This window comes from Agelaius phoeniceus, chromosome 1, assembly GCF_051311805.1.
Source record: "Agelaius phoeniceus isolate bAgePho1 chromosome 1, bAgePho1.hap1, whole genome shotgun sequence".
NCBI classification, from domain to species: Eukaryota; Metazoa; Chordata; class Aves; order Passeriformes; family Icteridae; genus Agelaius; species Agelaius phoeniceus.
Genome location: NC_135265.1, coordinates 127,529,998 through 127,544,474, shown reverse-complemented (window position 1 = coordinate 127,544,474; position 14,477 = coordinate 127,529,998). Strand labels below are relative to the sequence as shown.

Below are 14,477 nucleotides of genomic sequence, written 5' to 3'. Positions count from 1 at the left end.
ATAGAAACAGACACCCAGGCTGAATTTGAGGGTGAGTCATTCAGACCCAAATACCAAATAAATCCAATTATTTTCATTATACTCTCTGAAATGATGGTTTAGTATATAGCTCAGCTGGGACAGATTTTTGGACTAGCATACATAGTGTCATTTTTAATGCCTTATGGGTTTCCTTTCTGATTTAGTGATTTTTTTTTTTTATATCATAAGAAGACTTAGTGAAGATTTAAAGACAGTTTCATACCTTTATAAATTTCTGTATGTTCCATAAGCATATATATTTGCTCACCCGATGAAAGGCATGACAAAGAACCATTTTTGTATATAGTTTATCAATTCTACTGAAAATACTTAATTATTCATTGTAAAAAAGCTTTTTCTACAGGATAATTTGTTATTTATTCACAAAATTTTCGACAAATGAAGTTTGAAAGGTTTCAGACGATGACATTTCTACCATCATCTTTGGAAGACTCTTGGTGATCAAAGAGGAACATCATTATGAACTTTTTCCTTGATTCACAGCCTACTTTCAACATGCCCCTTTTATTTCAAATTCTGTAAGGAAAGAAATTACTTGATTCTACTGCTCTTTTGTTCCTCTATCCTTTCATGTGCTTGTCTAACAATCCTCTAATAATTTCTGAACTGGCAGCCAATTTTAACCAAATTTGACTGAGGATTAAAGGTCCCAAAACTATTAAGGTCTTATACACTTAATGAAAATTGATACTAAAGGAGAGAGACTCAAGTCAGTGCCCCACTGAGCAAAGCTCACTCACAGCTTGCCACTGGGAATCTGCTTAACTGATTGCAAGTTCATGCTGGTAAAGTTAAACAAATGTACATATACTGGCTACTTCAAGCCTTAATTTTGTAGTGAACAACAGTACTGGGTTTTAAAGATTTTGTACCAAAAGTTTTTCTTGTGCTTTTTGCATTTGGCCCTCCCGTGACTTTTCATCTTGGCAACTGATTTTTTGCTTCTTTAGCAGGAAGCTGCAAACGGCTTTTTGAAAGTGCACTTGAATCAATGTCTACTGAATTTCAGATGCTTTCAAAGTAGCAGCAGTATGTCGAGCTCACAGCTCACGTGTTACTAGCAGCTCTTATTCTGTGAGTCATTACAAGGAATCCTGAGAAGTTATGGCTTGCTTCACTTCCATCTTAGATTGATCATTAGAACTTTTTTTGGATGACTGATACAATTTGCTACAGAGAGATTAATGAAATCCCTTCTGATAATGTGATAGAGTAATTAAGGTTTGTTACTAAGATAAAATTTATTGCTTTAGATATTTTCAGCATAGTTTAATTTCCTTTCTTGCCAAAAACCACTCTTATTTTCACAGCATCTTTCACTTTGAATCCATAAACGTGCATGGCAGTGTAGCTTAGAGTACTTCAGCCTTACTCAGGCTGAAGTTCCACTCATTTAGGATTAAAATTTTATTCTTAATTATAATGGGTTCAATCTAGATTAGTCCTTAGTGGAAATACAGACATAGACATTTGATTTAATCTCTTTACTAGACCACTTATTCTGTCAAAGTTGAAATATCTAAGAGATCACACAAAAGGCACCAGTTAAACATGATGGGTGCAAGCTTCCTGAGTGCCATGAGAATGCAGTATTTCTCACCCTGTATTCACAGGCTTCCAGGCTGGTACCCTGGTACCACAGGGTATATAAATTCACCTGGCACTGGAATTACTGTCCTGCCATCTTGCTTGGCTTGCTAGACTTTGACATAGCACCTCTCCATAGGAGACCTTTATAGGAGTTCTTCTTTATAGTCTTCCAGGTCAAGGGGCTACAGAAATGGTCCACTGACAATTATCTCTCTTGCTTCCCTGGGAAGCTGTGCTACCATTTCTGGAAGTGAAGCTGCTGTCTGTTCTTTGCAGTGGTGCACTTGGTGATATTGCCACCAAACACTTTTCACTTCTCTCCACTGACATCCCAGATCCAAGAAGGCCATAGTCTATCAAGCTCTCCTCAGTTAACTTCTATCCAGGAGTTTCCTGTAAAGAAACTAAAATTGACCCAGTACATTCATGCTGTAAAATGTGTCTGCTGAAGACTGTCATGCCTGGCCCACAGACCACCTGGTGCAGGATGGAAACATCCTTGCTTTACAGGGCTACTGTCCTCAGGAACAGACTGGTCATGTTCATAGTGTAAGAGTTTTCTGAGCTTCACAAGGTGGCCTTACAAGTTGCTATTTTTTATGTATTTTTCTGATCAAAGTGTAACATGTGGCTTGTATTTCAGTCTTCTAGAGTGGAGATTTCATTATATGAATCTTAAGGTATGTGCTGCAGGGTATGGGGTATAGGCTGTGGGGTATGACAGAATGGAATGTGTGTTTATTTGCAATGGTGTTGGAGGACTACACTGAGCAGGACCCACAGAGTGTAGGCTGGTCTGTGCTGTCTTTTGGGAAGAGTTGCTAGTGAGCTACCCACAAAGCTGCCCTCCTGCTTTGATGTGAACAGAGCTAGCTAATTTCCTTCAAAGGAAAACTGGAGAGTAAGGTAGACAGGTGACCTCTATCTGGGAGATTGTCAAGGAGCTAAGCACAATGTGGACGTGTCCACTGAGGTGCTGGTGGGATGCAGTTCATCTGCTAAAAGATATGATGTCATACTGGGGTATTGCAGGATACAAACCAGAATACCCAGCTCCTACAGGAGTTTCCTGGAGTTGTTAGTGCTTCCAATGTAAATCACCAGGTTTCACCAGGTCTGGAAAGTATAACTTTTGCTGTTTTCATGGCCTTGATCATGAGCCTACCCACAAGGAAAATAAGGCTTAGGACAGCACAAGAAACTTAAAGAACATTTTCCTTAGCTTGATATAACTTTTTAGTAATGTTACTTTACTTTATAATCATCACTTCGGGTCATTTCACACTTCTTCCAATTTTGCAATTTGTAATATTGTACTGAATGGCCTTCACTATTTATTTAAACCAAAACTCAGTTCATGTTTCTCACCATTGTTGAATTAAACTATTGTTTTGGTGGTAAAAATAGGATTCATTTGGTATTTGGATGCTTCTGGATACTAAAATGTTTTTGGTTGTCTCCAAGCGCATGACTAAGCTTCATACCAGGCTCTGAGTCATAAAGGACTATAAGTAATGTCTGAATTCATATGCACTTCCTTGGAAGCATTTCCAAAACTTTTTCTTGAAGCTATCTCAGCTATAGGTGTATTAATCTGTCCTTGCTGTGGAAGTAGTGAGAACTGGGTGCTTTTTCTAGGGCTTATTCTTTTACTTTGAGAATACAGAAGGCATAGTTTGTGAGCTTAAGTTATCTTTCCTCTCCTTCACAGTGCATGCCAATGTTGATATTTCAGGGCAAATAGGGATTGCACTTAAAAATGACACTCCCAATTGTCCCTACTGACTGTTTCTTGCTTCTCGTTGTGGGATGGTTTTGGCACACATGTGCTAGATGCTTTTGGGTGAAACTAAATTGGAGTATAGACTCTCAGAGCTCATCTAATGGACTCCAGCCACAGTAGGGCGTTTAGTCTATGGGACCAATCTAGAGTTAGTCTAGAAGTCTCTAAAACAACCCCCAAGGAAAAAGCAAGAAAAAAATCCTTTAAAAGTGAGTACTGTGGGTTTCAAGTATTTCACCTGAGTGTTCTGCTCTACCAATGCTGTCCTCTTGGTCTTCTGTGGATGTGGAAACCATGATACACAATGCAGATGTTATGTGCTTTTAAAGAAGAGAATGTCTTAGAGTTATGGGAAGAGCTTCCTGATTCTTACAGAACAAGACTGTTTGGGCACGATACTATCTGGTGTTTAGTAGCTGGTTAACCACTACAGCACTGAACCTTGTCTAGACACATAGTTGCATGTTGCCCTTCATAACGAATTAAAGTCCTCCTAATTTAAAACCTCTTTGTGTAGGGGGAGGATGGGAAAAGCAGAGCAGTTTTCAGATGTATATTAGGTTTTTTTTACATTGATTTTACCTTTTTTTCAGAGGAGTTATTCTAGAGTTGCACTGTTTTAACAATGGAAAAATTAAGGGCTATGACTTGCCGTCCCTATTTTATTTATGTGCCCAAAAATACCTTGGTGGTTATTCAAATAAATGCATTCAAATAAATCCATTCCATTTACCTGACTGATGGCTTAATCATGCAAATAAATGTGAGGATGATATTTATTTGACTGTCTGTCGTGGTGTTTCTTTGACTGTACAGTAAAGCATACTTTCTTTTTCCCCAAAGAAAAAGTTAAATTAAATGTGTAAAAACCCACCCCATGTTGTAATACAACAGTTCAGATTTTAAACACACATAAGTCAGGACATTCAGAGTTATGACTCCCTAGAGCTTGTAGCTCAGCCATGTTGTACATGTGGTGTAGATTAAAACAGTGATTTCCTCTCCTTTCTGTACTGCTTTCTCTTCTGAGCCTTTTTTTCTTTTAGCTTTTTTTATGGTGTCTGTACTGGAGCTCCTCCATGGGATTGGTGATCCAGCAAAGGCCCTGGATGACAGGCATGAGAGCAAATCCCATGCATGCAAGATTGGTCTGCTTGCAGCAGTAGAGGAGCACAGCAAGGAAAAGAGGGAGCCCAAGGACCACTTCTGGGGAGGCAGCACTTCCCTTCATAGGGATGGTCCTGCCTCCACTTCATACTCATCACACATGCAATTCTGTGCTGTCCATTTTGCAGCATTTTCCAAATATTTTTCTCTTCTCCCAGGCAACTCACAACAAGGCAAGAGGAGAAAGCAGTGCCAGGGAAGATTCAGGTTGGACATCAGGAAAGTTTTTTTACAGAGAAGGCTGTCAAGCATTGGAACAGGCTGCACGAAGATGTGTTGGAGTCACCATCCCTGGAGGTGTTGAAGCACAACTGGTCATGGCACCGAGTGCTATGGTCTAGTTGACAAAGTGGTGACTGGTCAAAGGTTGGAATCACAGAATCACAGAATAAGCTGAGTTGGAAGGCAGCCACAAGGATCATCCAATCTGACTCCCTACACAGCACCATCCCCAGGAGTCATGCCCAAGAGCATTGTCCAAACTTTCCTTGAACTTTGTCCGGCTGGTGCTGTGACCATTTCCCTGGGGATCCTGTTCCAGTGCCCAACCACCCTCTGGGTGAAGAACCTTTTTCCAATATCCAACCTAAACCTCCCCTGACACAGCTTCAGGCCATTCCCTTGGGTCCTGTCTTGGATCACCACAGAGAAGAGATCAGTGTCCGCCTCTCCTCTTCCCCTCACAAGGAAGTTGTAACTGCAGTGAGGTTTCCCCTCTTCTCCAGGCTGAACAGACCAAATGACCTTAGATGCTCCCCTCAGAGCTTCTCCTCAAGGTCCTTCACCACCTTTGTTGCCCTCCTTTGGACATTCTCTGATAGTTTTCTATTTGACTTCTATTGTGGCACCCAAAACTCCCCCAGCACTCGAGGGGAGGCTTCCCCAGTGCAGAGCAGAGCAGGACAATCCCCTCCTTTGCCTGGCTGTGCCTGATGCCCCCCAGGACACTCTTGGCCCTCCTGGCTGCTGCGGCACTGCTGACTCATGGTCAGCTTGCCATTGACCAGGACTCCCATCTCCCTTCATGTGGCACTGCTTTTCAGTCTCATTCCTCAGTCTATACATGCACATTTGAAGGTCTTGTTCAGCCTAAATGATTCTATGAAATAATACTTTTTTTTTTCAACAAATGTGCCCTTGTCTTGAATCTCTTCCTCAATGTGCTATATTCATGCTGGTCTGTGTTATGGGGGGTGGCAGGGAGGGGGATGTAGTAACTTAAGAACAAACCTTTAGGTCCTCATTCTGTGCAAGCTACAGATATTCTGTTGATAAGAGAACCACACAGTGTGATAACATTTCTCCAGAGCCATATGTAGTCTATCTTGACAGACAATGAAGGATGGATGCTTCTCAGCATTCATACTGGTAAAAATTGTCTGAAAAGAGAATGTGAGTTCCCGCAATACTTATTTTCTGGATCTTGCTCTTTTTCTGTGTTACTTTTTATATTCTGTATTTCTACATAACTGAATAAAATATTATATGATCTTTTATGTGGTTACTATTTCTTTGCTGGTCTCATAAATAACTTGCAGTGTTTTCTGACTTGGCATAGTAAAACTCCCAAATTTCCTCACCAGTATAAATTTCTAGAGACCAATAGGTGTAAATTGCCCTGAAGAGAATGCTGATTTGTTTGCTCTTCTCTAGGCCAAATCCTATAATGGAAGAGTTCATCTGTCCAACTGTTTTCTTTTCTACAAGTGCATATCATTATATCAGTCTCTGGATTTTCCAAAGAAAAAATGCAAGTATTTGAGACTGTCATTCTTAGTAGTTTCTGCTTTTTCAATTCTATAAACATTAAGATAATTAAAATATTATTCTAAATCCTTTTGAAATAATAGTTTTGGTTTAGTTATTTTGTGTTAATCACTTACTGAAGTAAAAATAAACACATTTCTATTTCAACTTACACAAGCAGGATATTATTTCCAAGGTCCTCAGGGCAGGGATTGTACTTTTCCTTGTATCTGCAAATTATTTATTGGAAGAGGGGCCCTATCCTCCTTACAGCTTCAGCATTAATACTAAGTGATGATGTTCATATGGAAAATATTGAATCTGAATACACAGAATTTTGTAAATACCATCAACCTATTGTACAATCATGACAGCACTTTTCTTTTTCAGCTGCTCGTATTTCTCTCTTTGGTTTTTCTACATCTCTTTGTTTAACTGACTGGAGGAGAACAAAGCAGAAAAACAAGGGCCTAAAGTTGATATCTGAAATGCAGTTGCTTGGAGAGATCTTTTTCTGGTTTTCTATGAGGTGGCTAAAGGATTTATGTCCTGGTACGTTGAGCGTGATGAGTATATGCACTGCTGACTTTAGGAGGAATTCTGTCTCAGGTCTAAATCTCCCCTCTGCTTCACAGACCAGTCTGCACAAAGTGCCTGCTGTGATCACCCATCTTCCCTTGGGAACGACGTTCCGGTGTTGCGGGACTGCCGTGCTTGTGGCAGAGCTGGTTTGGGCTGCCCCTTTTCAGCCAGCCACGTGCACAGGGCCAGTCATGGTTAGCTCTGGAGCTGTACACCTCCTTCTCGTGGCTCCAGGTTACTGGGTTCAGTTTTACCTCCTTCCCAAGGATGGCTCTTTCCTCAGGCACATAAGGAAAGCTCACCCAGACACAAAGTCCGTAATGTGCTGCTTCTCACTGTGATCGTGTGACAGTATCAGGAATAGACTGGCTCCTAGTTAGGGACACCAATCAAACAATAACTGTGGAGGTGAACTGTGATTCGTGTGCTGGAGCTGTCTGTACACAGGGACTTTGTGTTGGTGCTGTGCTAAGAACATTCCTGATGAACTCTGCCTGTTCCTGCAGGTTGATAGCTTCAGCCTTCGCAAAATTCTTGCTTACTTGGTACATGGAGCTGAAATCTGAGGAAGGCTGAAGAAGTCCAAGAAATAAAAGCAGATGCAAAGGAATGGGTTTGGATATGTGGTTTTAGTGAGTGCTGCCAGCTTAGCTTCTATTTTACAACAAGCTTTAACATTGGATATATGTTGTATTTTTAGAAAAAGAAAATACGTGCTAGTACAAAAGAAAGTATTCCAAGATTCAGTAGAAATTATACTACCTTTTCTTCCTTGGTCTGAAGAAAGAAATAAACTAAAGTGATTCAGGCCTGGTTTTGATAATATAAGAGAAGAAATTCAGGGCAATCACAAAATGGGAGAAAGTAACTGACATTATGAAAAAGTATTGGAAGGAGCAGCAGTCATTGCCAGCACTACACTATAATTGAGTGTACTAGGTTATTTGGTTTGTTTTTAATGAAATGCTGTAAAAACCAGTACCTTTTTTCCCTGGTTAAATATTTACAGATTATATTTGGAAGCTGCCATCAGAGTTAAATTAAAAGATCCTACTATTTTGTATCTCGTATGTTTGCATAGACCATATCAGTTCACATTTAATAAGATTTGCTATCAAGAGAACCACAACCTGTTTAAATTCTTAACATCTGCAGCTTTGTCAGGTTTTCAGGGGTTGGATGTCTGAGTAGACTTGTTTAACTCAAACAAGGAATTATGGAAACAATTAAATTTCTTCCATATTTTCATTTCAGTGACAGGCTTCCAGTCCAGCTTTACAATATGGTATTTCTTTGCATACAGCCAAAACAAGACATTCCACGGAAACAGAAAAATTGCCATTTTTCTTATCACCACAAGCATATGATATCTGCCATCAGCAGTTGGGAAAGTTTCCATTAAAATAAATATCAGAGAAATAAATATTTCAAAAAACACTTTTAAACTAAGTCCCAGTAGGTGTATATTGCACGAGCACACACCAGTGTAACTTGGAATTTTATTGATTTTCATTTTTTTTCATTCATTGGGGTAAGCCTGCATTAGATTGTTTGTTTAAATATGTTCACGTATTTACATGAAACTGATCCACTTATGCACAACACGCCTGCCATTAAAAGTTAACTATTGAATGCATATTGCTTATGAAAGATTTAAAAAAAGCAACACGTTTCAACCTGCAAATTGTTGTCAATGGTGCATTTTTAAAGGGCAGCCATGCACTGTTTCTTTACTGAAAGAAGATTATATTCTCTGAACTATTATAAAATGTGAGGTTATTATAAATGCGAGGCTGCTGTCCCACAGCAAGGATCTAGCTGGCAACCTAGACTATTTTCAAAAGCAGTAAAAGACATGCACGATAAAAAAAAATTACATAATAGTTCACCATGTCCTTCCAGCTTCTAATGAAAAATTGTCCAATACAGTGTATTTTCTGTTACTTTGCCCTGTCCACTTTTTAATAACCCTTTAATAACACTTTTTAATATGGTCCTCTATAGTTTCCTGATGAAGTCTACTCTTATGCACACCTAGTTACTGCAGTCTTTTGTGAGTCTTTAAATCCTTCTACAGAGAAGGAAAAAAGAGAAAAAAAGAGAATCCTTCTTTTCTCTGTTATGTGCTCTTGTAGTGCCCTTCAAAACTTTTCCCAGTGGTAGAGATTCTGAGCACTTGCCACTGTCATGACATAGGAAGAATTTACACTGCTCTAATTTGCCTAAGAGGAACTAGGCCTTTGTAGGCTGCACAGGATCCAGCTGGAACCAGTTAAATTTTTTAGAGCTTTATTTTTACATGCAGATCAGATCAGCTAGGGAAAGGAGAACGTTTGTCCTTCTTTTCATCTCATTAGCACAGGGCAGCATATTTGAAATGTATCAGACAAAGCAAGAATATTAAAACTCTTTTGTCTATTATAGCTTTATTCTAATCATCATCTTTCTATCTGTTAGCCTCTATCCACTATCCATTGTCTTGATCTTGAGGGAACTCCACTGCCTGAGCAGTGAAGAGAAAAACTGGAAGAGAAAACTAGATTTGATTTGGGGCAAGTCGTCAGTATTTTTAATACTGGCATATTGTTACTGTGTGTTGTAAAAATGCACATTTCCAGAGCCAGTCAGCTTTTGGATATGGGATTTACAGCAATGTGTGGAATGACAGAAATGTATTCCTGTGCACACCTGTCTTGCACATTGAATGGCTGACTTGGACATCCGTTATAAAATTAATTCTTTCCAGGACATTTCTCCAGCTGTCCTTGTCCTTCAGAACTAGTCTAGAAGAATATAGGACTATTGCTTGTGAAGTAACACCTATGACTAATCTGTAAGATAAAGTAACTCAGAGGTTGTAAGTGATTTCCAGACTACCACAGAAGCCACCATGCCTGGTCAGACTACAAACCTGTCCAACCCACTTACTCTTTAACTTCAAGACCACTGTCTTAGAAGTAATGTGAACATCCATCTCAGCCTTTACAGAGTCATGGAATCACCTGGGTTGGAAAGGATCTCAAAGACCATCTAGTTCCACCCCCTTCTGTGGGCATGGACATCTATCACTAGACCAGGTTTCTCAGAGCTCCATCCAACCTCATCTTGAGTGATTCCAGAGATGGGCCATCCACAGCTTCTCTGAGCAGCCTGTTCCAGTGCCTCATCACCATCACAGTGGAGATTTTTTCCCTCATATCTAATCTAAACATACTATCTTCAATTTGAAGCCATTTCTGTTGTCCTGTCACTACATGCTCTTGTAAAAACTAACTCTCCAACCTTCTTGTAGGCTCCCTTCAGGTACTGGAAGGCTGCAAGTATGTCACCACAAAGCCTTCTCTTTTCTAGGCTGAACAAGCACAGCGCTCTCAGCCTTTCCTCATAGGAGAGATGCTCCATCCCTCTAATCAACTTGGTGGCCTCCTCTGGACTTGCTCTGACAGGTCCATGTTGTTGAGGTACCAGAACTGGATGCAGTTCTACAGGTGGGTTCTCCATGCGGGAGGACAGAGTAGAGGAGCAGAATCTCCTCCCTTGCCCAGCTGGCCACATTGCTTTTGATGCAGCCCAGCAGCAGAGGCTCTGTTTGGCTTTCTGGGCTGCAAGTGCAGGTGGCTGGGTCATGTCCAGCCTCTCATCCACCAGCACCCCCAGATCCTTCTCAGCAGGGCTGCTCTCTGTCTGTTCATCCCTCACCCTGGACTGACATCAGGGGTTGCCCCAACCCAGGTGCAGCACCAGCACCTGCTCTTGTTAAACCTCATGAGATTCCCATGGGCCACTTCTCAAACTTATCCAGGTCCCTCTGGATGGATCCCATCCTTCAGGTGTGTCACCCACACCACTCAGAATGACTTGGTGTCATCTGCAAATTTGCTGAGGGTGCACTCGATCCTTTATGTTATTAATAAAGATATTTAATAACATTCTAATACTGGACCCTGAAGGACACCATTTGTCACTTGAGTCCATTGGGACTCAAAGACATTGACCACTGCAATCTGGATGTGACTGTCCTACAACTTATTCATCTAACAGTTCACTCATCTGTGAACTGTTATCCATCTCTCTCCAATTTAGAGAGGATGTTGAGGGGCTCTGTATCAAAGGCTTTATAGAAGTCCAGATAAATGCCTTGTGGATGGCATGAAAATTTAAGAGCCATCAAAATACAAGGGCAGCTGTCTATCCAGTTTTTCACTGGCTTGAAAACTACTGATAATCCTAAAATAAGTTAAAGTCTGCTCAGTAACCTCAGACAGGGGGAGGTTATTATTCTATATGCTTGAAAACATGCCAGTTTGAGCATTTTTTGATGGTGGAGAAACTCAAAAGGTCTCATCCCTTTGTCCCTGCTGTTGAACCTGACATGCATGATCCAGCACTAGGAAACAGCTGGAGGACTGTAGGGTTGGGTCACTCCTCTGCTTTGGCCTGGAAACACACAGAGGCACATGTCCTCCTTCAAGCTGTCAAGTGGGAGTTTTGCTCCAGAGGGAAATATTTCTGAATTAAAACATACTTGTTCCCACCTGAACCAAATAATTTACTTTTTTTTCCAAGTGGAACTTATTCCATCCCCCTGGGTAATTCCCTGTCAATCCTTCTTTGTGCCAAGTGGAGGGCAGAGATGAAATACAGTCTGCTGCTAGCAGCAGAGCTGAAGAATATTGCCTGTGTAGCTGAAACAATGAACGATCTCAGCTCTGGAGACACTGGTTCAAAACTGGTATAATAACAATGACTATCACATATCCTTGATGTGAAGGACTTTGCCATCATCAAGAAAGGCTGTGGAGGAGCTGCTGCAGCCAATGGGAGGGACCCTCTGTGAAGCCTCTGCTGCAGAAGGACAACACACTGTCAAGGTATTAGGGCTTCTCCCAGTCCTCAGCAGCAAGTGAGAACAGGTTAAAAGAGCTTTATATCCCATTTTTAGCCTAAAATACTTTTCTGCTTGTTTTTCTCAGAGTTTCTTCTGAAATTCAGCAGTTTTGGGTATCCCCACGGTGCCTCCTGCCAGCCATGAAGCTGCCTTGTGAGTGGAGCTGCACCTCAGGCTCCTTTGTCTGCTTCAGCAACTGAGAGCTGTTGCTTTGCTTCAGCATGATGGAGTGGGGTTTTGTAATGAAACCAGCCCTGGTGGGTCAGAGGAACATTTGGCACATATTCCCTACTTTTAGTTTTCCACTCCTTTTGTCCACAATTAAGTGGTGATCAAAATCAAAGCTGATTTAGTAATGTTTAAGATAAGTTGCTCCAAACCCAATTACAATTAAGGGGATTTTTCTATTGATTTTGTTAATTTATATTGTTCTGGAGGACTACAGCTCAGATCAAAGTGGCAGATAGGAGAATATATATCTGCTATTTTTTCTGAAGTCCTGGTGAAGGAGGAGGCCAGTATGTATTTGAGCCTCTCACAGCACACAGGACCTCCCTATCCCTTCAAATTAAATTTGCTTCCTGCCAGTCTTGCCTTAGGTTTCCAGGTGTAGGTGGGCTTGGACTCAAAGCAACAGCAGAGGGGCCAGACCTTAACATGATTGCTATTTTCTCCACTAACAGAAAGCAGACTTCCTAACCTTTTTTAAAAGCCCTTTATCAGGCCAAAATTCAGAGGAGGCATTTATCAACATGCATAATGATTAATTAAGAGAAATAGAGCTCATCTATGGTCCTTAATCAGATTATTTCTTATAGCAATATGTTTCCCAGACAAATTACCAGATGTGGGAAGGAGTCATTCTCTTTCTACATGCAAATTTAACTCACAAAAACTTCATGGAACTGAGAAGAAAGGTGCAGAAATGCAGAGTTTCCATCATTCTGCAGTAACATTAAGAGTCAGAGAAATTTGTAGTCGTCTTTAAACTATTTAGCTTCAGGAGGAATTAAATTTCCAGGAAGTTGGGTTTGGGGCCAGGGCAGGGGCAGTGGAGCAGAAGTTTTAAATGAGGAAAATATCATAAGTAATTGGTTATATATAAAAAAAACCTTTTATTATATAATAATGAGTAATAGATGGAAATTTTTTTAGTACATGTAGTACTATTATAGGTATATACTTGTAAGGCAAATTTCCTTTTTTTTTCAATTGAAAAAGCTGCCTCCACTTGGCTGTTTTTCAACCTTTCTTCTCCTTTATCTCTGTTCCTGTCTGGCACACCTTTTGCCGACAGAATTTCCACTTCTGTTCAGGGTTCTGCAATCATCAGGAGTTGATATTAGAAACAAATTATTACTACATTGGCAACCTTTTTTTGGTTTTTTGAGAAGACCTAAAGAAATTAGAAAGAACTCCTAATAAAATTGTTAAGGTTTTTTGTTGTTGTTGTTTGTTTGTTTCTCCAACAAATACAACCCAGAAAACCAGAAGTGATGTATTTCTGTAAATGAGGATTTTGTATATGATAGACCTAGAAATGAGGTAAGGCTTTCAGCTTGCCAACTGCTTTGAGCTATTTTGTCAATCCACCTACCTAATCCATTACAGTCTTTTCCTTGAATTTAAAACACTGGAAATTGAATTTAAGTTGCTGTGCCCAGACGCTTCTCATTACAAAAGAAATGGTCTTGGAGCAGAACCTTACCTCTGTATGACTGTCCAGGATCCAGGTCAGGACAGCATGGCTCATCTCACCTCAGGAGGGATTCAGAACTGTCTTTTTTGATTTTCCTTCTAAACAGTGAAGTGGGGACTGGAGTCAGAGGTGAGCCTTTATGAGGTCAGCCCTGGATGCCAGCACACACACACTATGTTCTTGTTTGTTCTCAAGGCTTAATTGAGAGATGGTAGCACAGAAACTGTATTTCTCTGAAGAAAGCTTTAATTGTACTACTATCAGGAACTGGGTGTTCATCGAAACATCTCCCAACCCTGAAAAAGTTACATTTTTCTTTCTTTGTCTTTTTTTTTTTTTTTTTTCTTTTTAGGGGATATTTCCCCCCTGATATCTGAAGAAAAGGTGATGATTACAATAAGAGAAATTTAAGAGGTTTTCCCTATCTAGGGTCAATGGTGACATCCCCATAAATCATGGATAACTCTAACAGAGTCTTAAAGAGGCTTAGTTGTCATACATAGGTACAACTGTTCCCATTATATTTATCTTTCACTCCACACCTTAAAGAAACCAAATATCTGTCATCAACAATTATTAATCATCCATTTACCCTGCTGAGATATCTAATAAAGCATGAAACACAGAGTTTGAACACTAGAGAGAAGGAGAGAAAATGTAATCCAAATTTTCAAAAGTAAAGGGAAGAAAAATCTCATGTAACATCTGTGCACCACATGTTCATAAATTACAGCAGGCCTGTGAACACTTTTTCTCTCATCTATATGTTATACAGATTTAATAGTTCATCATTTCACAAAAACAACATTATTATGTGCCATGTTTAAAAGAAGGTGTGATCATCTCTCCAGCAGCTCTGCTGCAAGCTGCTCTCCACTGAGGATGAGCTGCTGTGCTTCAGCACCTCATGGTGCCTCAGTCTTTGCATGCAAAGCCCCCTTCTTCTTGGCAAGACTGAGGGGAAGCACCTGACCTGCACC

The 14,477-nt window shown here is 40.3% G+C and overlaps 1 protein-coding gene across 6 annotated transcripts in view; it reads left to right on the top strand.

The window, feature by feature from the left end:
* Positions 1-14,477, top strand: part of LOC143695356 (uncharacterized) — a 55,327-nt gene that overhangs the window by 22,996 nt on the left and 17,854 nt on the right. For 4 of the 6 annotated variants that reach the window (XR_013184473.1, XR_013184481.1, XR_013184476.1 and 1 more), the window contains one exon: positions 4,741-6,078. The exons of 1 other annotated variant lie outside the window; for it this stretch is intronic. Coding sequence is in view for 1 of the 5 variants with exons in the window: in XM_077186929.1 (XP_077043044.1) it covers positions 4,741-4,927 (187 nt within the window). In the remaining 4 variants the exon portion in view is untranslated. Of the gene's footprint in view, positions 1-4,740; positions 6,079-14,477 lie in introns of those variants that run through there. One more of the 6 variants, XR_013184485.1, reaches the window with a different exon arrangement.